The following is a 25,584-nucleotide window of genomic DNA, read 5'->3' as shown; positions in this document are numbered from 1 at the left end:
GACTAAGGCAGCTCCAAAATGCAGGTGTTTCAGCCAAGCTCAGTGCTTTCTGTGGTGGTGGGGCAGCCAGCGGAAAATACAGAGCATAGGGGTTGGTTATGTTCTTTAGTTGCGCTGTGAGTGGCTAGTGGTAGTGGTAGAACTCGAAAATTCAAGCCTATTGAGCGCTGCCATAGAGTTACATTAGAAGTGCCAATCCAAGAAGGCTCAAAGTCTTTGGCCACAGATAAAATTACATGAAATCACATTATCTACAGTAGCTGATCATGTCACAATCATACTTTCAACATCTTAGCTAGCAGTCATGAATCAAGTCGACAATCTACTGCCAAATCCTTTTTAATCCTTGTCATTTGAAGAGAAATAATGAAGAGAAATTATCGACAAAACGCATCGGTGCTCATCGGCCATAAACATTACACATCAAGTTGGAAATCGCAAATTCAACAATGTGTGGTTTGGAAGGAATCAGTGGCTAACTGCAAGCATTACAAAGCAGTCGCTAGCCTGCTATTCGGTGGAGTTGGTGTGTGGTCCCAATTCTCGGTTTATGGTTTTCTTTTCCAAGCTTAAAATTATAAACATTCAACATTGGCAATACTGTCAATCCAGCATGATTTCTGTCGTGCTCAAAACAACTTTCAACTCAGAACTGGGAAATCTGACTTCATTGAGTTCAAGACAACTGGGAACTCAGGAAAAAACTAGATCCGACTGGAAAAATCCAAGTCGGGAGCTCGGGCCTCTTTCTAGAGGTACGACCTGAAGATCACTAAGGTCATCATGATTCAACCTTGTTTTTTTCCCCAAGTTCCCAGTTGTCTTGAAAGCACAGTAAATCCAGAGAATGCCAGACTTTGACAACGTTTGATGACAAAATTTGCCCACGAAGGACCGCCGCGCAACCTTCCTATTCAAATGAGCACAGCACAACAAGAGTCCCAAAAAATTATTGTATGCTGCTCCATACATGATGTAATATGCCAGAGAGAGATATATACTGTAGCTAAGAAAGTAATACTAAGTGTATGTTGTGTAGTAAGCTGTTAGAAGCCCATGTGCCTCACCTTAATTATTTGGTCTCTTTTGCCCTCTTAATTTCACCTACTGTTCTGACTTGGTGGTGCACATTAGCTGCTAATCTGTTTCAGAGAAATGTATTCATCAAATATTGTAAAAGCTTTCATTGTATGCTTATGTGCACCCTTTATTTATCATACTGTTCTGACTTGGTGTACAGGGAGAACACTGTAAGAACGGTCCATGTTCTGAATTCTGCCGCTGTACATTTCAAAAGTGCTGAACAAAAAGTTATTGACTAGATCCATCCTAGCTCACTCATTGTCTTAATCGAAATGATCTGATTGCCTCTTATTTGCTTGTAGTCCCCTTATGCCATAGTTTGCACACCTCAATTGTCAGTAGGAACCACATTAATTTAAGCAAGTCAGCCATATAAGCTATGTTTTTTTAAAGGCAGCAAATGATGCTGAATGAACTGATTCACTGCCATACAAGGCTCCATTGATAGCCAGGTGTAGCAGTGGCAAGGTGTGGGGACTCTGCTCCTGGGACAGCTTTATGTAGGCCCTAAAGGTTTGTGGGCACTGTTCATCACCGTTATAGTGCAATGAATGTATTGTTTAGTGTTGTTTTGTGTAGTGGCTTTGCTGGCACGCATCCCCCAAATTTCCTTTGGGTTTGCCCCACCGATTACCACAATCCATCTGTGTGTAGAAGTATATGTGGAGTAGGACTGTCCCCCAAAACTGTTGATAGACCGAGAGTCGTCTGTTCCAATCAATTGTTTGGAATTTTAAAACGTGCTTTTCCATATACAGTGCCATCGGAAAGTATTCAGACCAGTTAGATTTTTCCACATTTTGTCAGATTACAGCCTTATTCTAAAATGGATTAAATTTCAAAAAATTCACAGCAATCTACACACAATACCCCATAATGTCAAAGTGAAAACAGGTTTGGACATTTTTACAAAAAAACACATTCCTTAATTACATAACTATTCAGACCCTTTTCTATGATACTCGAAATTGAGCTCAGGTGCATCCTGTTTCCATTGATCATCCTTGAGATTTCTACAACTTGAATGGAGTCCACCTTTTTGTAAATTCAATTGATTGGACATGATTTGGAAAGGCACACACCTGTCTATGTAGGGTCCCACAGTTGACTGTGCATGTCAGTGCAAAAACCAAGCCATGAGGTCGAAGGAATTGTCCGTAGAGCTCCGAGGCAGGAATGTATTGAGGCGCAGATCTGGGAAGGGTACCAAAACATTTCTGCAGCATTGGAGGTCCCCAGGAACACAGTGGCCTCCATCATTCATAAATCAAATCACATACATTTTTTGTTGTCACATGCGAATACATTTGTATTCATGTTAGCTGATAAAATTGCTGTACAATATGATATTGTTGATATCTGATGCACATTCAAATGTCATAAAAATCAACACTGCACAGCTCTCCCTGTCCTCTGCCATGCCCTGATTTTATTACTGTGGATGATATCTGGAAATGTGCATTACTGAGACATGTTTAAGAAAGACTGTTCTGAACACTGATAACCTTTCTGGATATAACCTTTTTCTGCAAGACAGATCTTCCAGTGGTGGTGGAGTGGCAATCTTTACCAAAGAACACCTTCAGTGCTCAGTTGTCTTACAATTGGTTTTGCTGGTTTTCAGCATTAAGCTTTCAAATAGCTCTTTGTTGATTGTTGCTGGTTGTTATTGTCCACCATCAGCACTGGCCTGTAACCTACTTGCCCTAAGCTCTCTCCTGGGCCCTTACAGTAAGTATGAATTTGTCCTGATAGGTGACCTAAACGGGGACATGATTAAACCACCGGCCCAAGTCTTAAAACAATGGGACTCCTTAAATCTCTCTCAGATCATTACTAACACAAAACACCCAGAAAAGGCTCCTCTCCTTGATGTTATCCTCACAAATAATCCAGATAGGTATTGTAGTGGAAATTCTACTCAGGGACACTCGAAGTCAATATTAAATGAATAATCCTTCATTACCAGCGCACTGGAGATGTTCCAACCAACTCAATGCACCAAGTACAATGGTCGATTAGGAGCTCTCTCTTCTGGGCAGTCCCATTATCCCTTATTGGTTACAGACATGTTACATAGTTGATAGAGTTGGTTCTGGCATGTGTCTGGCACAGTCTCCTATCTTAACTGAAAGAACATATTCTGGGTGTTCTGCCAGATGGGGAACCAATGATTATTTATGACACTAAGACAAGATGAAAATTTTCAAGGCTGTCTCTTTACATTATAAAAATGTCCATCACAGTATCATACTGGTGTTTTCTGTAATAACCTTAGTGATCACTGTTTCACGGCTGCTCAGTTAAATGAGTTGTCCGGACTTGTCATCGACGCTTGGAAGGCAGCCACAGTGCTTCCTTTATTTAAAGTGGGAGCTCATGCTGATCCTAACTGTTATTAAAAGTGTTGGAAACACTTGTAGTATTCTCTCTGGTATGGAATCTGGTTTCCGCTCAGGTTATGGATGTGTCATTGATTACCAACTCTGAGGGTTTAGAGCTTGAGGTAGTCACCTCATACAAGTACTTGGGTGTATGGTTAGACAGTACGCTGTCCTTCTCTCAGCACATATCCAAGCTGCAGGCTAAGGTTAAATCTAGACTCGGTTTCCTCTATCGTAATCTCTTCTTTCACCCCAGCTGCCAAACTAACCCTGATTCCGATGACCATCCTACCCATGCTAGATTACGGAGACATAATTTATAGATTGTTAGGTAAGGGTGTTCTCAAGCCGCTAGATATTCTTTACCATTCGGCCATCAGATTTCCACCAATGCTCCTTATAGGACAAGTCACTGCACTCTAAACTCCTCTGTAAACTGGAAATCTCTGTATACCCGGCGCAAGGCCCACTGGTTGATGGTTATTTATAAAAGCCTCTTAGACCTCACTCCCTCTGAGATACCTACTGCAACCCTCATCCTCCACATACTACCCATTCCCTTACAATAAAATCTTTAAAACTATGTTGAAGGTGTGGTCTGTACCTAGTGAACAAAGTATTAAACCCCCTGTACTCTTCCAAATGCCGAATTAAAGCTACATTCTGGAATTTAACAAACCTCCAGACGAGCTTCAATGCCATACAGCACCCCTTCTGTGGCCTCCAACTGCTCTTAAATGCTAGTAAAACTAAATGCATGCTCTTCAACCGATTGCTAACCGCCTTCCCGACTAGCATCACTACTCTGGACGGTTCTGACTTAGAATATGTGGACTACTATAAATACTTAGGTGTCTGGCTAGACTGTAAACTCTCCTTCCAGACTCATACTAAGCATCTCCAATCCAAAATGAAATCTAGAACCGGCTTCCTATTTCGCAACAAAGCCTCCTTCACTCATGCTGCCAAACATACCCTTATAAAACTGACTATCCTACCGATCCTTGACTTCAGCGACATCATTTACAAAATAGCCTCCAACACTCTACTCAGCAAACTGGATGCAGTCTATCACAGTGCCATCCGTTTTTGTCACCAAAGCCCCATATACTACCCACCACTGCAACCTGTACACTCTCGTTGGCTGGTCCTCGGTACATATTCGTTGCCAAACCCATTGGCTCCAGGTTATCTATAAGTCTTTGCTAGGTAAAGCTCCCCCTTATCTCAGCTCACTGGTCACCATAGCAACACCCACCTGTAGCACGCGCTCCAGCAGGAATATTTCACTGGTCCTCCCCAAAGCCAACACCTCTTTTGGCCTCCTTTCCTTCCAGTTCTCTGCTGGAACAAATTGCAAAAAGCACTGAAGTTGGAGTCTTATATCTCCCTCACTAACTTTAAGCATCAGCTGTCAGAGCAGCTTACCGATCGCTGCAGCTGTACACAGCCCATCGGTAAATTGCCCATCCAACCAACTACCTACCTCATCCCCATATTTGTTTTTGTTTTTCTGCTATTTTGCACACCAGTATTTCTACTTGCACATCCTCATTTGCACATCTATCACTCCAGTGTTAACTGCTAAATTCTAATTACTTTGCCACTATGGCGTATTTATTGCCTTACCTCCTTACTTCATTTGCACACACTGTATACAGATTTTTCTATTGTGTTATTGACTGTACGTTTGTTTATCCCATGTATAACTCTGTGTTCGTTTTGTCGCACTGCTTTGCTTTATCTTGGCCAGGTCGCAGGTGTAAATGAGAAATTGTTCTCAACTAACCTACCTGGTTAAATAAATGTGAAATAAAAAATAAATAAATTGAAAAACAACAAAACAAACAGGCTCAACTTAGTCAACATTGTTAGAAAGTTGTTTGTTTGCTGGGATCAGTCTAACATGTCATCTATCTCTCTGTAGGTGATTGAGCTTGATGTGTTCTGTCCTTCCTCCCTGGGCCATCTGGAGTTTGTGGTGCTGGAATCAGAGCCGTACCTCCCATTCTGCTTCCTCAACAATGACTGGTTCTGCTCTAAAGTAGTGGTGACCACACCAGAGGGAGACACAGTCAACTTCCCCTGTTACCACTGGATCTCAGGCAATGAGCGGCTGATGTTCAGGGAGGCCACTGGTCAGTATGTTGGTATATAGATCATTGTCTAGGTTAAGTTCTGAGTAGACCTGCTGTGCCTACTATACATCAGCTCACTGAATGTCATTTGTAGTTTATTATGAAATGTGTCAAACGGGCCATTTTTATGGAATAATGGTGGATATACTTTAAATGGTTTAAGATGTTGATCAATAACCCTAAAACATGAAAATAATCACACTTTATGGCATTTTGTTGATAAGGTAAACTGATATTCAATGAGACCTGGCCAGAGGCCATAGAAGAGAGAAAGAAGGAGCTGCAGAGTCGGCAAAAGGTGTACCGGTGAGAGGCTGGTTCTGAGATCTTGAAACTCAACTCAACAATTCAAAACAACATCCAAATGCTTTTGAATCAGCACTTTTAGAGAGCAATGAACTAAAGTGGTACAAACACGAAAGTAACTAAATGTGCCCCTACTGTCTTTTTAAACACACTGTTGGGACCAAAGTTATTACAGTAAACTAAAACTGAAACAAAAATGAATCATGAAAAAACTATTTCCTAAACTGAAGTAAAATGATTAAGAAATCAGTTTGCAAAACTATACTGAAACTATTATCTTTGCCTCTAAAACAAACTAAAACAAAAAACATCAAATTATGTTCAGTTGTAGTTTGTTTTTCTACTAAACTTTGGGCTAAAATGGAAATGGCTTTTAAAAGTTCTGAATCGGATGGGTCAATTCTGCCAGGAAAATGGCAACGTTTCAAATAGGCAGCTAGTGCACCACTTTTACTAGCTATTAGTAGCTAACACATGTGCAATGACTTCATTTGATGTTTTTTCCCCCCTCTTTCTGTCAGGTAAAGGTACTTTATTCTTCTTACGGTAGTCAGTTTAATAATGTTGACATACTGCTTTACTCATCTCATGTATATACTGCATTCTCTTCTACTGTATTTTAGTCAATGCAACTCCGACATTGCTCGTCCTAATATTTATATATTTCTTAATTCCATTCTTTTACTTTTAGATGTGTGTATTGTTGTGAATTGTTAGATACTACTCTACTGTTGGAACTAGGAACACAAGCATTTCGCTACACCCGCGATAACATCTGCTAAATATGTGTATGTGTCCAATAAAATGTGGTTTTGACTACTAAAGTTAAATAAAATCAATGGATTGCTGTTGACATGGGCAAGTCACATTGAGATTGACTTCATAATTTAAATATAACCGAGACTATGACCTGACCCATCACCTTATTTAAAACTGCCCCCCAGTGGCAAGAAGTGAAATCCCCCAAAAACACTCAAACTATAGTCCAACAACACATAAATGTCTTCTAGCCTCCCACGCCTAGGCTACTTTCTGTCCCTTACACAAAAACTCAAACCAAAATAATATAAAAATGAAATAGAAATGTTTTTAATCGAAGGAAAACAGAATCTAAACTAGAAAATCAAGTCTGAAAATGAATTGAAACTAAACAGGTTATTATTATTTCTTTGTTTAAATATAAAAAATTAAAAACAAAGAACTATAATAGCCTTGTTTGGGACTGAGCCCTATGTACGTACAGTTGTATCCCAGCAATTTCGAAGCTCTCTTGCACATGTTTTATGTGGAGTGACCCCTCTCACTGTTGAGACTGGTCGATACACAAACACTCCCTCAAACATCTATGTACTTGTTTTGTTTTTACAATGGTTCCATTGAAACAGATGCTCATGTCTTGCTTCACTGTGGGTTACACAACAACATTCGAGAGGATGTGTTTCCTCAGCTGTCCAGTCAAAAATATTATTTTAACAGTCTAGATGAAAATAATAAATTACGACATCTTCAAGCAATTATGTAAATGTGACTTATCCTCCAATGGAGACTTCTTTATGAGTGCCTAATTGTCCATTTATGTACAGATTTCTGTTTATGCGTACAGAGGTAATGTATTATAGATCACACCTCTACTGTACCATGTTTGACTATGATTGTTTTTAGTGTCTCAACTCAATTTGAGTGGTCCACAATGTATAAAAAAAAACGCTAGTGTATAGTTGTAGCATTTGTGGAATGACACATCATTTTTTCTAAACTATAAACTCTAAACTCCAAAGAAACAAATAACTCTTAAACACAGATACATTCATGTGAAGTCACCTAAGCTACCATTTTGTATGTAATGGTGAACGACAGGCTGTGTATCCCGTCTTGATTTATCGTGTCTATTCCCTTCAGTTGGAGTATATATGCCGAGGGTCTACCCGAAATAATGAAAGTTGACAGCGCTTCTGATCTCCCTGCTGAGGTCCGCTTCTCTTTCACCAAGGACTTGGAGTTCAAGTTCACAGCAGTTGAAGCGTAAGTTGGAGCACTGGTTTTCAAAATGGTTTTGCTTACTGTAAAACAGTCACATTTTGCTCTTCCCAGAGTACCCCTGAAGTATACACCCTCGTGTGCATTTTACCTGTAGGCCTATGCTCTTGTGAGTCTTCGCAAGTACCACCTGAGTATAGGCCAAGTATCCCCAGGGGAACATGGAAACCAGGTTGAGAACCATAAGAGGCAGCACCAGGAAATGAATTTGATATTTATTCATCTCTATTGGCATATCCCCAACACACCTTTAAAAATACTTCCTTTACAGTGAGATGAGATGTGATTGTCCTACACCAGTTCAGGTAATTGTGATATTATGAGATGTTGGGAATGTGGCCATCAGGTTTGTGGTGGAACGTGGATTATAGGAATGATGCCAGTAATAACACCCTCAGGCAAGGTTTTCCTAAATGAATTTGCTTTTAGCCACTCAAATCATGCCTGAAATCGTATCAAATAACAAGCCCATTAACCATTTAGCAGACATTATAACCAAATAGCTGAACTTTTCACCAAATCAAATGCAGATTGACACATAATATTAAGAATATGTGGCCTGTGAATGAGTCGATCACCCTAGGGGGAGGATGTTGAAGAGTAGTGGACCTAGCACAGAGCCCTGGGGGACATCCTGGCATTGTTAGCACCATTCTCTAATCAACTGCACCATCTTTCTCATGTTGAAGTCAAGTTCCTCCTCTATCCTGGCAGATTGTTGTCACTCAAACTAGAAACTCATTCCACCAACAAGAAACAATGGAAGAGCCTAGATGAACTCAGTCACGTTTTCAATGGACACAAGACTGACGTCTATGGTAAGTTGGTCTCAGTCTTTAAAAAAGGCAGCATTCAAATAGCTCACTGGTATCATTAGCATCTCATTATTATTTTGCACAAAGTTTCATTTTACACGTGATCATTTTGTTTTTTTTCTAGAATATGTTGAAAAGAACTGGAAGGAGGATGAGTTTTTTGGGTACCAGCTTCTGAACGGCCTCAACCCCATGATGATCCATCGCTGCTCCAAGCTTCCAGAGAACTTCCCCGTCACAGAAGACATGGTGAAGGCTTCCCTTTTCGGGAAAAACCTTGAAGCAGAAATTCAGGTTTGTAAAAATGGAGTAATGGTTTCTTTCTCAGGAAATTGTGTGTAGTATAGTACAATATGTTGTACATTGTGTCAGTACACTTCCTTTGGCATGGTGGTTTTGTTGGCAACATCTGCCTCCATAACTCATTAATGTCCTAACCTAAACAGAAAGGCAACATCTTCCTGGTTGACTACAAGCGTCTACATGGAGTGACAGCAAACGTGATCCACGGGAAACAGCACTTCTTGGCTGCTCCTCTCTGCTTGCTCTATGTGACCCCAGAAGATAAGCTCATTCCCATCGCAATCCAGGTACATCTCACATAAGAATGAGATCTTTACTTCCTGTAACGACGTTCGTCTGTAGAAGGAGAAGCGGACCAAAAAGCAGCGTGGTGGTTACTCATGTTTCTTTAATGGAAAATGAACGATACATGAAATAACTTAAATCTACAAAAACAACAAACGGAACGTGAAAAACCTATACAGCCTATCCTGTGACAACAAACACAGGGACAGGAACAATCACCCACAAACACACAGTGAAACCCAGGCTACCTAAGTATGATTCTCAATCAGAGACAACCAATGACACCTGCCTCTGATTGAGAACCATACTAGGCCGAAACATAGAAAAGCCCCAAAACATAGAAAAACAAACATAGACTGCCCACCCAACTCACGCCCTGACCATACTAAATAAATACAAAACAACGGAAATCAAGGTCAGAACGTGACACTTCCGAAACCCAAACTAAATCATCTTAACAGAATGTTTGCCACTGGGAGTTCTCTTGAACCAAAAGGAGTCCCATAAATGGACATAAATATTGCCCAGAAATGAACTAATAAACTAACCAGAAAGCAAAAAGCATGAGCAAAAGCATATACTGTTAGCCTAAAACTAAGGATTTGGGGGTTTCATGATTGATGTTATATCCTATGTCTGCATGAACCATACAGGCAACACTCATTTTAAGAAAACAACTATTAAAACTTCCGTATGTCTTTAAATTGTAACAATATACACATTCTCAATTAATGAAGCAAGCCATGATTGTTCTGCTTCCTTTCACAGCTGAAGCAGGAGCCTGGAGAAGACAACCCCATCTTCCTCCCTACTGACTCAGAGTATGACTGGCTCCTGGCCAAGATCTTTGTGCGGAACGCTGACTTCGCGGAACACGAGCTGAACTTTCACTTGCTGAGGACTCACCTGCTGGCTGAGGTGTTTGCCGTGTCGACACTGCGTAACCTACCAATGGTGCATCCCATCTACAAGGTACATACCTACTGCTGTGCACGCAGACACTGAGTATGTTTTCAACTGTTATAACACTACAGTTGTGTGAGTTTTCATTTTCCGATTAACTCAATACTTTTAACATGATTAAGAGAACCTGAAGTATTTGGAAATAAATGTATTCATTGTATGTATTTTTTGTAATTGAAAGAAGCAGCAGGTTGTTTGTAGTACAGTACAATACATAGCAATTTTAGGTGTGAATTTCATGTATGATTGTTCCATCTTTCTCCATAGCTCCTGATCTCTCACTTCCGCTACACTCTGCAGATCAACACTCTAGCTAGACAGGCCCTCATATCAGAGAATGGCCTGTTCACAGAGGTACTGCCTATTCCATTCTTATTGTGTTCTATAATACGTTAATACACGTGGAATGTCACAATGCTAGTGGAAACTGATTCAAAAGCATAAGAGAGCTCTGTGTTCAAAAATAAGCACCCTGCTTTCTGCATGCTTATAAATGCACCGCTGATACAATCCATTTCCACTAGCATTGTTACATTCTCCAAAAATGATTATTCTGGACGTTCCAAAATTAACAGCTAACTTATTTAAAAACTGTTCGGATTAAACAACGTGAAGTACATCTAAAATAAGGCCTTCTAAACACTATACGATTATACAATCGTAACTTTTGTTACGTTCCCCAGCAAAAATGTCACTCAAACAGAAGGGGGAACTAACAGAGTCACTGAGCAACGACCAAAACAAAACAGGTGGGGTTTTAGGAGGGCTTCTGAAAGACACTCATGGGGGTGTCCACTGAAAGTTGACTAGCAACAACAACTGGAACCTAAAAGACACCCACCATGAGCTCCGACAAAATTTGCCCAAGAAGAGGCAAACAAAAGAAAAACCCACATCAAACTTACAGACAAGAAGCAAACCAAAAAGGTGGAGAAAAACTAAAATCAGACAAAGGAATGTTTTTCTAGAACTCATATAGGGAGCACCACACCTAAAGGTGTTGACCCTCCACATATCTCAAGACATCTGGAGCACTGGGCCGACCATTCTTAAATAGCACCTGCGCCAGCACCGTGAAACACCTTCCCACTAACAAGATGGCAACCAGCACAGGTGTAACACATACTCTACATGCTGACGCCCTACATGCTAACGAGCTATACTGTATGTGCCTTAAGTCCTACCTCAAAACATAAATGGGAAATTCAAAGCCTGTAACACATTTGACACTGAGCTGGTTATCGTTTTGAGATGTACACCTAGCGACACATACCGCGGTAGCGTAAATTGATCATCAGGCTGAACTGTCAGGCGTTGCCTAGCGACACATACCGCGGTAGAGTAAATTGATCATCAGGCTGAACTGTCAGGCGTTGCCTAGCGACACATACCGCGGTAGAGTAAATTGATCATCAGGCTGAACTGTCAGGCGTTGCCTAGCGACACAAACCGCGGTAGAGTAAATTGATCATCAGGCTGAAGTGTCAGGCGTTGTTGTGATACATCTCTGTGAACCTCTCAGCCCTAAACGGGAGGGTTGTTTAGCAACAAAACCGATGCATGCGCAGTTTGAGGGCAAAACAACTGTCAATGCCAAAGGATTATTGGCAACTTTAACTCTATTTTGTCTCCAAATGTTTATTGAAAACATAAATACAATAAGCACTTGTCTCTCAAATATATCGTTACAGTTGTTGGCTAGATAGAGAATTGTATCCATATTAGCATAGCCATATTAGCATAGATGTGATGAGTTAAAACACCTAAAAACAAGACATGGTATCAAGGACAAAATGCAACTAGCTGAAACAAGCCACCTGCGATTCCCCACATGGTAGCTTCTTGTCATTGTTGCTAGCTATCTGACCGTTCAGACTCATAACACACAGTCATCTGCCCCATCTATGCGTGTGCATCATTTTTGTGATATCAGGCAACCTGTCTTTGTCGCTTAAACCACAGAGCTGCCCTGGCGTCTGTCATTAACGAGTTCTGTCATTGATAACCCTGTTTGATATTTAAAACACTGATCGCCATTAGAACCCAACTGCATGTCCAATTATATGACACAAGGAGAGAAGTGAAAGGTTTTTCTCACTGGTTACATAAACCATGTTTCCATCCAACCATCATGAGGCTGAATTACCCAACAGGCTTGATGGAAACAGCACATTTTTGCAATGTAAGAAAAAAACCTGTATAAATAAATAAATAAATAAACTTTAGACAAGGGTGGATATTTTGCTCTGTGAAATAGATTATGTCATGATTAAAAAAAGGTGAACTATCCCTTTAACCCATCTTGAAGAATGCCAGTGTCGGAGGTCCAGGGATGATGGAGTTCCTGAAGAAAGCTGTGGCCTCATTGACCTACAGCTCCCTCTGTATGCCGGAGGACATCACAGCACGTGGTCTGGAGTCAATCCCCAACTTCCTCTACAGGGATGATGGACTCAGGTTGTGGGACATCGTTCACAGGTAGTTTGTGTACAGGTCTCTTGAGTTTTGTGGTGAAAAAAAATCCAAGATCTGTCAATTTGGCTGCACAATTAGATTTGTGCATTATAAGGAGGCTTGTTCATGCAGCTACATTTTTGCTCAGTTTACTAAACTGTAGTCTACTCGTTCCTCCAAAGTAAATCATGCTGCCAGATTATAATGAGGCTTACGGTCTTTTTTGCAAAGATTTGTGCTCTTTTGCACTATGACAATGTAGCCCATAATATCGGTGCTGGGTCATTCCATTAAATGAGTGTCTTTGGTGTACCTTTGATATTTTTTAAGCCTGTTATATTAAAGCTATATTAAATAGACCTCATGGAAAATTCAATAAAACTAATTATATTAATAAAGTGTTGTTAACGTGAAAAAATTCTGCATTTTAACATGTCTCTCTGTGCATCCTCTGTGACTTCTAGGAAGATTTTAACCCACTTAGCCTCCACATTTCTACAACTTTTCACCATTTTAAAGCTTTAGTTATTTTGTTGCTTTGATAAAGTAATTTCTGAAGATTATTATATATTTCACATGATTAGTGATTAATTAAGTTTAAAAAGCTGTACCTAATTTTAAGACCAATCCTGTTAAGTGAACTGAACTCTTTTTAAAATGGTGAACCAATTTTTTGTTAACTATTTTTTTCGTAAAGGAACATTGGACATCTAGTCAAATCATAACAATTTGACTAGATGTCAAAAGCATAACACTTCAACCCAATTACCCATAGACAGACAGGCTGCAAATGTTTTCACAATTATTATTATTTTTAAATGAAGCTGAACATTCCTGGGTCGCACGTCTTTTCAGTTCGCTGCAGCTAGCGACTGCAACAAGCTGCAACAAACACTCAAACAGGACAGTTATATCTCCATCTCATCATACAAAGTCTCAATCATGGACACTTACTGACAGTTGTGACTGCTTTGCATGATGTATTGTTGTCTCTACCATCTTGCCCTTTGTGCTGTCATCTGTGCCTAGTTAATATATATTAAACATGTAATTGCCCCTCCCTGTTGCATAGAACAAGCTTCCATTCCCTGTCACCATGAGATTTATGATTCTTTTATGATTTTTTTATTTAACCTCTGATATATTTTTTTAATTAAGTCTAACATGTGCACTTTATAACAATGTTAAAATAAAAATCACCAAGTTACCCTACTCATAAGGCACCTAACTGGTAGAACAGTCCTGTGTTTTGTCATGGTGTTTTGCTAATACCTGATATTGTCCTGTGGTTTTGTATAGGTTTGTTCACAATGTGATTGGTCACTACTACACCTGTGACTCAGACGTCCAGAAGGACTCTGAACTGAAGAACTGGATCGAGGAGATCTTCTTCCATGGGTTCCTGGCAGAAACCAGCACAGGTTACACTTTTCTCATTTAAAAGACACACTAGCTCTTTCTCAACTCTTAATCACAAGACTACATCAGTGCAATACAAATGTACAGATCTGATTTGTTGATGAATGTTTCTGATAATACGTAATATTCAGAAAATTCCAAGTGATTCCATACAGTATCTACTGTAGGTTTGAAACCAATTGGCATCAGATTTTCATGTGAATATTCTAAAATCTTTTTTCTAATCTTCCCACCAGTGGTGTTTCCACCAAAGGGACTTGTATCCGCAATACAAATCAGTGCATGATGACAAAATGTACTTTTTCACAAACATTTTGTTTTTAAATCTCAAGTTCAATGTGTTTCCATCACATTTTTAACTCTATCGATAGTTTTGTCACAAACTGTTGCGTTAAATAGCAAATGTGCCTACTCTGGTCTTGGCACGTGTGCTCTAGCAAACAGCTGGCAGATACAGTAAGGATGGGGGTAGTCTACATTATGAGATTATTATGGATTTTTATCTGTCAAACGGTAGTCAAGCATCTATCATCATGTCACCAGAATAAACCCCTCGATATTTCTTGGAAAGTAGCATCAAGCTCATCACCGTGCACTTTCACCACCCTGGGAAGTTCATCATAATTGATTTAATCTGTAGCATGTTGCTGAAATGTGTATGATAAAAATGAGTGGCGGTGTCAGTTCCTGGAAGCATAACCACGGAAAGCGAGGCCAGGCCCGTTGCAGCTCTATAAACTTCCCACAATAACCAAGTGGTAGTGGACCACACACCATATCATTGTGTGACTCCAAGTTTTCTTGGATATGATGGTTATTATATGAATATTTGCACAAAAGATATTTCCACTGCCATTTTTTTGCATAATTAATTTGACCGACACACAAATATCCCACAATGTCGATTGTAATTGTACCGAAACGTCCTGTTTCCATCACAGCTGTTTTTTTATACCGTGTGACTTACATAAAAGCTGTGGATGGAAACATAGTTACACAAACTAATGGGATTTGATGGTTCTTTCAATGGTGGATGGATGACTCTCTTTGTGGATACAAACTGGATGGAGACTGATTATCCTTTGGTTTTTTAAATCGTTAACTGAACACTGTTACAAGCATTCATGAACTGCCATTCTTCCTGTTCTCTTCCAACAATTAACCAAATCTGACCAATCAGAATAGCGCAAAGTAGTTGCAAGGTAGATAATCAATTACCATTCCAATTCACCACACTGTAGGACTAACAACAGTGGCTTAGAAAATAACTATCATACAATAATCTTACATTTCTTCCCCCCGCCCCCTAGAGAAACATCCCCGTTTCTACATTCGATAAGAAAAAAAGAATACTGCTGGAGGTCCATAGATCTATAGACTTCTCACTTCAGTACATAGACTCCCCTGTCACTTAAGAGACTAACTCAGCGGCAACCTGGGTGCTCAGACAAACTTTGCTCCAGTACCGCTGGTTGAGGTGTAGACATCTGGTTTCCTGAGGGGTCAGGTGGGTCAATGTCTAATGGGCTGGGCAAGAGGGGTCCTAATAAGGGGCCTGGTGAGGCACAGGGAGATCCAGGGACGTCTCAGGTAAGTAGTGTTCCCATGTCTCACAGGGCCTTGAGGATCTGAAGGGTAAGGCACCTGACAAGACTGTCAGGGTCAGAGGTCGAGGAGGTGCAGGAAAGTGTTCCACAGGCCCATTCGTTCCAGGTCGGGGTACAGGTGAGGTGTACGGTCTTAAACAATTTTAGTGGATCACTTGGGTCTTGTTAGATTGGTACAGCAGGTACCTGACCCTGTAGATTACACCAGGGTCTTGTTCTATAGATCCAAGGCACTCATCAAAGGGACCTTTGCAGTGATGTGAAAGCTTCTGACGTGCTATTGCAGGGTCTTTAAGCCATACAAGGTCTCCTGGGTTGTAGAGAATGTGCATGACATTCGTCGTAGTTGCGTTTTTGTTGAAAGTGAGCATGTTCTCTGTTCTGTATGGGAGATCCAAAGGGCAGACTGGAACATGTCGGTGAGTTGAGCTGTATAATCTGCTGGCAATCCCGGTGTAGAGATGGACCGCTGCAGTCCAGAGGGGAACAGTAGCTTGGCTGACATCTCCGCTTCTCAACCATGTTTCAGACAGAAGAGGCAGAAATCCGTTGTAGAGGGAGTGCTGGTGTTGTAGGCCAGGGCAAGTTGGTTGAGGCACATGTCACCAGGCTGTTGGGGCAGTGTCTTGGTTGGGAGATCGATGAGTGTCCGATTTTAAATTGTTCCACCATCCCATCACATTGTGGATGATAGGAGCTGGATCTGGTCTTCTTAACTCCCAGCAACTGGCAAAGGACTCAGACGATGTCTGCCTCAAACTGATGTTCTTTGTCAGTGTTCAAGGTCTCTGGTATGTCATGTTCGCTGACAAAGTTCTTGAAGAGACAGTGCTGGTCTTTCATGGCACAGAGGTTGACGTACTTTGAAAATTAATTCTGCACCACAAGCACATAAAGTGCCTTCAGAAAGTATTCATACCCCTTTGCTTATTCCACTTTTTGTTGTGCTACAGCCTGAAATCAAAATGAATGAAATATTATTATTTTCTCACCCATCTAAACACAATACCCCATGATGACAATGTGAAAATGTTTTCAATTTTTTTGTGCAAATTTATTTAAAATGAAATATCTACTTTACATACATATTCATACCCCTGAGTCAATACATGTTAGAATAACCTTTGGCAACAATTACAGATGTGAGTCTTTCTGGGTAAGTCTGTAAGGGCTTTGCACACCTGGATTGTACAATATCTGCCCATTATTATTTTCCAAATTCTTCAAGCTCGTCAGGCGGCAGGTAGCCTAGTGGTTAGAGCGTTGGTCCAGTAACTGAAAGGTTGCCAGATCAAATCTCTGAGCTGACAAGGTAAGATCTGTTGTTCTGCCCCTCAGTAAGACAGTTAACCCACTGTTCCTAGGCTGTCATTGTAAATAATAATGTGTTCTTAACTGACTTGCCTAGTTAAATAAAAAAATTATTGATCATTGCTAGACAATCATTTTCAGGTCTTGCCATAACAAATTAAAACACTCGGCCACTTAGGAACATTCACAGTCTTCTTTGTAAGCAACTTCAGTGTAGATTTGGCCTTGTGTTTTAGGTTATTGTCCTGCTGAAAGGTAAATTAATCTCCCAGTGTCTGGCAGAAAGCAGACTGAACCAGGTTTTCTTCTAGGATTTTGCATGTGCTTATCTCCATTCTGTAAAAACTCCCCCTTCCTTAACAATTACAAGCATACCCATATCATGATGTAGCCACCACTATGCTTGAAAATATGAAGAGTGGTACTCAGTTTGTGTTGTATTGGATTTGCCCCAAACATAACACTTTGTATTCAGGACAGTATGGCTTTAGTGCCTTATTGCAAGCAGGTCTTATTTTTATTCTGTAAAAGCTTCTTGTACATGGTTAGCAAAAACAACACCTTTCCTCTTTTTGGGCAAGCACAGCACTCACCGCAGAGCAAGATGTGTCTGTGTAAAGGTAGAACGGCTGCGTGAAGTCTGGGAAGACAACTATGGGAGGCTCTGACAAGGAGTGTTTCAGGTAGGAGAATGCGTCTTGGCATGCTTAAGTCCACTAGAATGGAACATTATTTTCAGTCAGCATATTTAGCAGTACAGCATGGTGTGCAAAGCTCTTGATAAACTATATGGTAATATCCACAGAGTCCCAGGAAGGCTCTCACTTCTGTGGATGTGTGAGTAGGCCAGTCCTTCACATTTTGCACATTACTTGGTTCTGGCTGAATTCCATCTTTGGACGTGATGTGCTCTAGGAATAGTACCTAGTCTTGGGTGAGACGACACTTGGCAGGGTTCAGCTTCAGGCCGCTGGCTTGGAATCGGGAGAGGATTTCTTTCAGGTGCTGCAGGTGTTTCCCTCGAAGGAACGGATGTAGATGAGGACATCATCCAAGTAGAAGTTTTTCATCGGAGGCCCCACAGTACATACTTCATTACTCTCTTGAATGTCACTGGAGCATTGGTCAGCTCACCTCATTGGCATACAGCTCACATCCTCTTGTGAATGCTGTCTTTTCTCGATCCTTCTGCTCCACGTGCCAGTACCCATGCTGAAGATCCACTGTTGAGAACCAGTCAGAGCCAGACAGCCCATCCAAGGCATCGTTGACTCGCTGCAGTGGATTAGAATCTTTTGATGGTCTCAATATTTAGCTTTCTGTAATCCAAACAGAAACGCCAGGATCTGTCCTTGTTGGGGTCAGAACTACTGGTGCAGCCTAAAGAATGTAGCTTCCTCCGATTACAACTGTCTTCAAGAGTTTGTCAACTTGGTTCTGTATTTCCTGCCTTTGGTCTGTTGTCACACGGTAGGCACAATGTTTGACAGGCATGGCATTGCCAGTGCGGACACAATGTTTTATTAGGCCTGTTTGACCTTGGCCTTCTGAACTCTTGCAGAAGACGTCTGTGTACTTCTTGAGAAGCGATTTCAGTGACTCATCTTGAGCGGACGACAAGTTAGTCTCAATCAATCAAATGTATTTATAAAGCCATTTTGACATCAGCACATCACTATACAGAAACGCAGCCTAAAATCCCAAACAGCAAGCAATGCAGATGTAGAGGCATGGTGGCTAGGAAAAATTCCCTAGAAATGCAGTGACCTAGGGAAAAAAACAAGAGAGGAACCCGGTTCTGAGGGGTGGCCAGTCCTCTTCTGGCTGTGCTGGGTGATTATAAGAGTGCATGGCCATTTAAGGCCAGATTGTTCTTCAAGATGTTCAAAGATGACCGGCAGGGTCAAATAATAATCACAGTGATTGTAGAGGGTGCAACCGCTCAATACCTCAGGAGTAAATATAAGTTGGTTTTTCATAGCCGAGCATTCAGAGGTCAAGACAGCAGGTGAGGAAGGAGAGAGAGAGAGAGAGTGAGAACAGTTTTCAACAAGCAATTGAGTTGCGAGACTCTGCTGTAGAGCTCATCACTCCCCCTAACTGGGAGGGTGCCAGAGACAATTACTCGATGCTGACACATCTTTCTAGAGAATTTACACGCTGAAGCTATGTTGCGCTTGGTGACCTCTGATTGTTTCATCCTAACATCGTTGGTACCAATGTGGATAACAATATCCCCATACTCTCTATGCTCACCAGTTTTAGACTTAGCCAGCACCCTCTTTCAGTTAGCCTTTACATCTGTCGCCCTGCTCCCTGGTAAACAGTGTATGATCGCTGGATGATGATTTTTAAGTCTAATATTGCGGGTAATGGCATCGCAAATGACTAGGGTTTTCAATTTGTCAGAGCCTAACAATTGCATCTGAAGCTGGGCTTGCAACACGGCTATCCTCACCATAAGGCGATAGATCTCCTGTATATTATGAGTACAGCGACTGCAGTTAGATGTTACTACTTAGCTTTTTCGGCTGGTGGAGGTCCTGTAGAACCATGTCCAGATAAAGCATCCAGGGTGAAAAAGTTGAATGAAAAAAATAAGACGTTGTTAAATGTGTTAAATGCAGATTTGGATTAAACTGTTATTAAAGTAAAACTGAAAAGTTTGGCAGGGAGCCAAGTAGCAACAAACAGCACAGCAGCATGGAGAGAAGTCATCTATCTTCATAGAGGATGCAGCAACATCCAGGGAAGGTGATGTGGTACAGCATGTCTTCCACAACTGATATCCAGTAGGGCATGTTGCTGTTGCAGGAAACCAAGCCTAGTATCACTGAATGGTGGGCCCCTCTGACAACTTGAAACTCATGCTTGAGATGTTCTTTCCCTAGGGGAAATGTATACTGACAAAGTCCAGGGAATGTCCAAACATTGTTGAAACATTGTCCATTGACAGAGCGAGCAAATGCAAAGGATGTCTTCATGGGGCGCTTTTTCAGAGCTGGATGTGAAGTTCTGAAATCCTCACTGATGATGGAAATGGTCGATCCTGTGTCAAGAAGAGCAGACACTTCAATTCCCTCGAAGATGGCAAGTATGTTAGCTGAAACACCCTCTGTGGAAGACATCTTGTCACTTTCGTTTTTGAATCGTGGGGTGTCAACAGGGAGCTCTGGTGCACTGGCTGAAGTTAGCTCCTTAACAAACATCTAGTGATCGTTTCCCTGCTGTGTGGAACCAGACACGTTAGACTGCCTAATGTCTGTCAGGGGACTGGAAGTGTACACTGTGCCTGTAATGAGGGCTCACATATCCCTCTATCCTTGGAGGTGGACTCGGGCTGTTGTGTCATCTGTCCCTTGCATTAGACTGGTGCCTGAAGTCTGGGTAGTGAACTCTTGGTGGGTAGTCTAGAGAGTAGTAGTGACAGCTTCCACCATCAGAGCTCCAATCATGTTGGCCTTGGCAGTACTCTGGAGAGGCAATAAATTACAGACGGTGACACTCTGGGCCACGGCATTCAGGTGAGTAGTAGGTTCATGATGGATGTTGAGTTTGATGGTCTGGTGAGAAGCCGAGTGCTCTTCTGGCAGCATCATTGGATGGGGTGGAGGTCCTGTCGGCCCAGAAGCCAAAACACTGTGTGAGGTTCTGGTTTTCCACCTGTAGCTGGTGTACTTCACTCTTCAGGCTATTCACAGTGAGAGTCAGCATGAAGGAGCTTCTCATCTGTGTCATTAGAACGAAACATAGCAACCTAGTCTGGGGTCTGTGCCACTGGCGGGTATGCAGCATGTAGTTGGAGAGCTGCACAAGTTCTTTCAAAGAAACTTGCGACGAGCTGGGCATCACCGATGTCCTCCGCTCCATGAATCTTCGCCTGCAAGGCTGGGTCCAATCCGGCCGCAGTGGTGAAACTTCACCCCTTCCTGTGCCTTGTGGTCATGGTCTGGGAAGGCCTCCAGAACCAACGAGTGATGTCAGCAATGTACACATCCAAGCTCTCATCAGGCTTCCTAGGGCAAGCATTCACATGTGTCTGAAAGAGAGTGCTTGGGGCCAAGGGCTTCCTTGAGTTTGGTCTTGACAACAGAGTAGGTCTTCTGAACCATTAGCGAAAGGCTGTCCCAGTATAGGAGTGCTGAATCAGCTAGGTGCGTGGGAAATACTGAGGCTATTACAGGTCCAACTCCATATCTGGCAGATTGTACATTGCCTGCACAGCCACTTCAAAGCGACAAGACCAGCAAGCAAACAACCCAAGTGCCATCTCCCTGAAAAGCAGGTGGTAGTTAGATCTTTTTTGTAGCCCCCCATGAGTGATGGGGGCTACAAAGTCAATAGCATTGTCCAAAGGTCCATCTTGATTAACATTGTCTAATGGTCCAGCTAGTTTAGCATTAGCTAGAGGTTCAGGGCTACTGTTATTCAGAGATTCTGCTTCAGACACGTTCCAAGAAAGTAGCAAAACGTTGGCAAATAAGCTTAAACATTTTTGAAAAGGTGACAAAAACTGCAGTAATCCTCTAAATCTCTCAGAAAAAGATAGTAGCTAGCTCTTACCAGCTGTCCAGATGAGTCCTTCATCCTTGTGCTAGCTGGTGAAAGTATCTACAATGTCCATGGAAAAATACTTTTGTCCACAATTCATAGATTTCTGATTGACTCATTCACTGACAATGAAGCAAAGCGAGCAGTGTACAATGATACATAATGTATCGTGTGACTAGTTTTTGCAGCTGTCTGCGTTCGGCACTACGGGGAGAGTGAGGGAGAGGGAGAGAGGGCAAACTCCACCAAATTATTTTCAATGTATGGAATCACTTGGAAATTTCTGGATTTTAGGTCAACTTCCCTTTCATGGTTACCATTCCAAAACTATATCCCGGGTAATTAGAAAAATGTCAATACAGTGTCTGAATGAAGTGGTTTACTGTACCTTCTCCATGCAGGAATCCCTCAGTCTTTCAGTTCAGTGACAGAGTTGGTCAAGTTTATCACCATGGTGATCTTCACAGTGTCTGTCCAACATGCTGCAGTCAACAATGGACAGGTGATGAAACCAATTGTATCATTTTAGTTTGCCATGTTTCTGATGTATTATATTGGAAAAGCAAAGTAGTTTGATCTATTTCACCATTGTCATTCCAGTTTGATTTTGGGGGTTGGATGCCCAACTTCCCCAACGCTCTGCAACAACCACCTCCCACCACTAAGGGGCAGTGTACTGAGAGCACCATGCTGAAGACCTTCCCTGACATCAATACCACCGTTAATGGCATGGCAGCGGTGTACCTTCTGAGCAGGCAGTCCACTGACTATGTGAGTATATGAGAGAAGCTGTATTAAAGTATATTCTATGACTTTAAAACATTTCATGACAATCCCAATCGAATCGTTTCCTTAGTAGTCATAATTAAAATATACTCAGTGGTTCATGAAACAACAGTTTTCATGTTATTTAAAATTGCCTCCTTAGGTCGCTCTTGGAAATGGCTATCAGGATCACTTCAGTGAGAAGACCCCTCTGGAACTGATTCACGAAACTCAAAATGTGCTGAAGAAATACAACTTTGAAATCCAAGGCAGGAATGTCTCTTTGCCCCTGTCATACACCTACCTGAATCCCAACAATGTGGAGAACAGTGTGGCCCTGTAAAATGAGTCGGTCGTATTTATTAGGCCCCAAATGGAAGAAATGCACAGACACAGAGAGAGACAACCTGGACTTGTCCAATAAGAACCACTTGTTTTCATTTTCCATTGAAGCATGTTTTACAGCCTTTTTCTACGGTGTGCCCTAATAAATGCAACCTAGGTAATTGACTTTGGTTCAATTGTTAGATACATGTTGCACTTGAACTGACACAAAAATATTATAAATAACATTTGACTTAACCCTTCTATTATGTTAGAAAAGGCTATACACGTTTGATGTTCTGATCCAATTTGGAAATGACATTAAGTACAGTTTCCCTTATCAAAATGTGGCTGCGAATGGGACTTTTCCCAGACATTTTCTTCTAAAAACAATGTAGCTGTCCTTCCCTTCACATTTCTCACTGTCAATCAAGAATGATAATTCTTCAGGTTTTACCGGTGAAACATCCATGCAGTATCTGCATACCAACCATTTCATCTCAATCAGTTTGATCTTCTTGAGTTATACAGGGTTTCAAACTATCCTACAGTGTTGTATTGAATGATGTACATTGTGTGAATTGTGGAGCAGATACTGTTAACAAGTTTGCCTAGTGGACCTATTAAGTTTTGGCCACATGAGAGAAAAATGCAAAAATTTGTCTTACAGTAATGCAATACTATGCTATTATAGTCGGTTCATTATGTGATCTTGCAGACATTGATTCAGCTTTGATCCATCTTTATTAAACAGCACCATTCGCCAGAGTAGCCTGTTCTCTAAGAGCAGAGCAAGGACTGTAGTAAAGTAGAGAATAAACACATGCACAGAATGTGATGAGCAGAAGCTTCAGGATCTTTAGTCCGGAGAATAAAAGTTCAGGGAAAAGTCAGATTGTCAGCAACTCTGTTTTATTTAACCTGTACTCCACTTCAAATAAACGTTGCTCTGTGCAGGAAGCAGCTTGTTTCTAGGACACACCGTTCAAGAGTTATAAAGGTCAAAGTGCGGGTCAAATTTACCCAGAGCATTGTAGATGTCTCGTTTTTTGTTGTTGTACTGGGCTGTATTTTTACAAGTTCATTACCCCTACCTAGACAAGTAGATGAAGGGTCAAAGGGCAACAAATATTTTTGATGATTTCAATCAAAATATTCCGGTCAACTTAAGTTTAAACTTATGTTTTTTGGGTAGCCTAGTGGTTAGACCATTGGGCCAGTAACCGAAAGGTTGCTGGATCGAATCCCCAAGCTGACAAGGTAAACATCTGTCGTTCTGCCCCTGAACACTGTCATTGTAAATAAGAATTTCTTCTTAATGGACTTACCTAGTTAAATAAAGATTTAAAATAACTTCTGACTTCTGTATCATCATCATATACTTTGGTCTAGTGTGGCACAATCAGTAGAGTGAACCTTAAAATAGCCATCAACTCCAATCCCCTAGGGTCATGGCTATCCAATTAGGATCAGAGACGGAAGTGGGAGCGAGAGACACCACTCGCTGTTTTTTTCTGGATCAATGAAAGTCAATGAACTAAGTAGACCAGACTCAGCTGTTATTGCATTGGTGTCCAAGTTAAGTAGACCTGAACTGACAAAAATAAATAAAGGAAACAGCCTAAGTGAACTGTCTTCATTTACAGTGCATTCGAAAGGTATTTTGTTACGTTACAGCCTTATTCTTAAATGATGTAATAATTTTTTCCCTCATTAATCTACATACCCCATAATGACAAAGTAAAAACTTTTGCAAATGTATAAAAAAAACACAACTGAAATATCATATTTACATAAGTATTCAGACCCTTTACTCTGTACTTTGTTGAAGCACTTTTGGCAGCGATTACAGCATTGAGTCATCTAAGGTATGATGCTACAAGCTTGGCACACCTGTACTTGGGGAGTTTCTCCCATTCTTCTCTGCAGATCCTTTCAAGCTCTCTCAGGTTGGATGGGGAGCGTCATTGCACGGCTATTTTGTCTTGGCTGTGTGCTTAGGGTCGTTGTCCTGTTGGAAGGTTAACCTTCGCCCCAGTCTGATGTCCTGAGCGCTCTGAAGCAGGTTTTCATCAAGGATCTCTCTCTTTACTTTGGTCCATTCATCTTTCCCTCGATCCTGACAAGTCTCCAAATCCTTGCCGCTGAATAACTTCCCCACAGCATGATGCTGCCACCACCATGCTTCTCCATGCAACAAGCTGATTTGTTGAGTGCTGCAGAGATGGTTGTCCTTCTGGAAGGTCCTCCCATCTCCACAGAGGAACTCTGGAGCTCTGTCAGAGTGACCATCGGGTTCTTGGTCACCTCCCTGACCAAGGCCCTTCTCCCCCGATTGCTCAGTTTGGCCAGGTGGCCAGCTCTAGGAAGAATCTTGGTGGTTCCAAACTTCTTCCATTTAAGAAATATGGAGGCTACTGTGTTCTTGGGAACCTTCATTGCTGTGGAATTTTTTTGCTACCCTTCCCCAGATCTGTGCCTCAACACAATATTGTCTCAGAGTGCTACGGACAATTCCTTTGACCTCATGGCTTGGTTTTTGCTCTGACATGCACTGTCAACTGTGGGACCTTATATAGACAGGTGTGTGCCTTTCCAAATCACGTCCAATCAATTTAATTTACCACAGGTGGATTTCAATCATGTTGTAGAAACATTTCAAGGATGATCAATAGAAACAGGATACACCTGAGCTAAATGTAAAGTCTCAAAGCATGTTGTCTGGTATTTCTGTTATTTAAAAAAAACACATTTGCTAAACTTTCTAAAAACCTCTTTTCACTTTGTCATTATGGGTATTGTGTGTAGATGGATGAAAGAAAAAAAGATTTACTCAATT

The 25,584-nt window shown here is 41.3% G+C and overlaps 1 protein-coding gene across 1 annotated transcript in view; it reads left to right on the top strand.

Annotated features, from left to right (window-relative positions):
• Positions 1-24,465, top strand: part of LOC118941428 (hydroperoxide isomerase ALOXE3-like) — a 28,017-nt gene extending 3,552 nt beyond the window's left edge. Inside the window, exons 4-16 of the mRNA XM_036954043.1 lie at positions 5,395-5,605; positions 5,830-5,911; positions 7,811-7,933; positions 8,663-8,766; positions 8,888-9,057; positions 9,210-9,353; positions 10,120-10,323; positions 10,582-10,668; positions 12,623-12,792; positions 14,068-14,189; positions 22,058-22,158; positions 22,257-22,427; positions 22,585-24,465. Coding sequence (XP_036809938.1) covers positions 5,395-5,605; positions 5,830-5,911; positions 7,811-7,933; positions 8,663-8,766; positions 8,888-9,057; positions 9,210-9,353; positions 10,120-10,323; positions 10,582-10,668; positions 12,623-12,792; positions 14,068-14,189; positions 22,058-22,158; positions 22,257-22,427; positions 22,585-22,764 — 1,869 coding nt within the window. The 3' untranslated portion in view covers positions 22,765-24,465. The remainder of the gene's footprint in view (positions 1-5,394; positions 5,606-5,829; positions 5,912-7,810; positions 7,934-8,662; positions 8,767-8,887; positions 9,058-9,209; positions 9,354-10,119; positions 10,324-10,581; positions 10,669-12,622; positions 12,793-14,067; positions 14,190-22,057; positions 22,159-22,256; positions 22,428-22,584) is intronic.
• Positions 24,466-25,584: the final 1,119 nt, after the last annotated feature.

This window comes from Oncorhynchus mykiss, chromosome 19 (genome assembly GCF_013265735.2).
Source record: "Oncorhynchus mykiss isolate Arlee chromosome 19, USDA_OmykA_1.1, whole genome shotgun sequence".
Lineage (NCBI taxonomy): Eukaryota > Metazoa > Chordata > Actinopteri > Salmoniformes > Salmonidae > Oncorhynchus > Oncorhynchus mykiss.
Note: the sequence above shows the minus strand (reverse complement) of the source record. Positions and strands in the feature narration are given on the sequence as shown.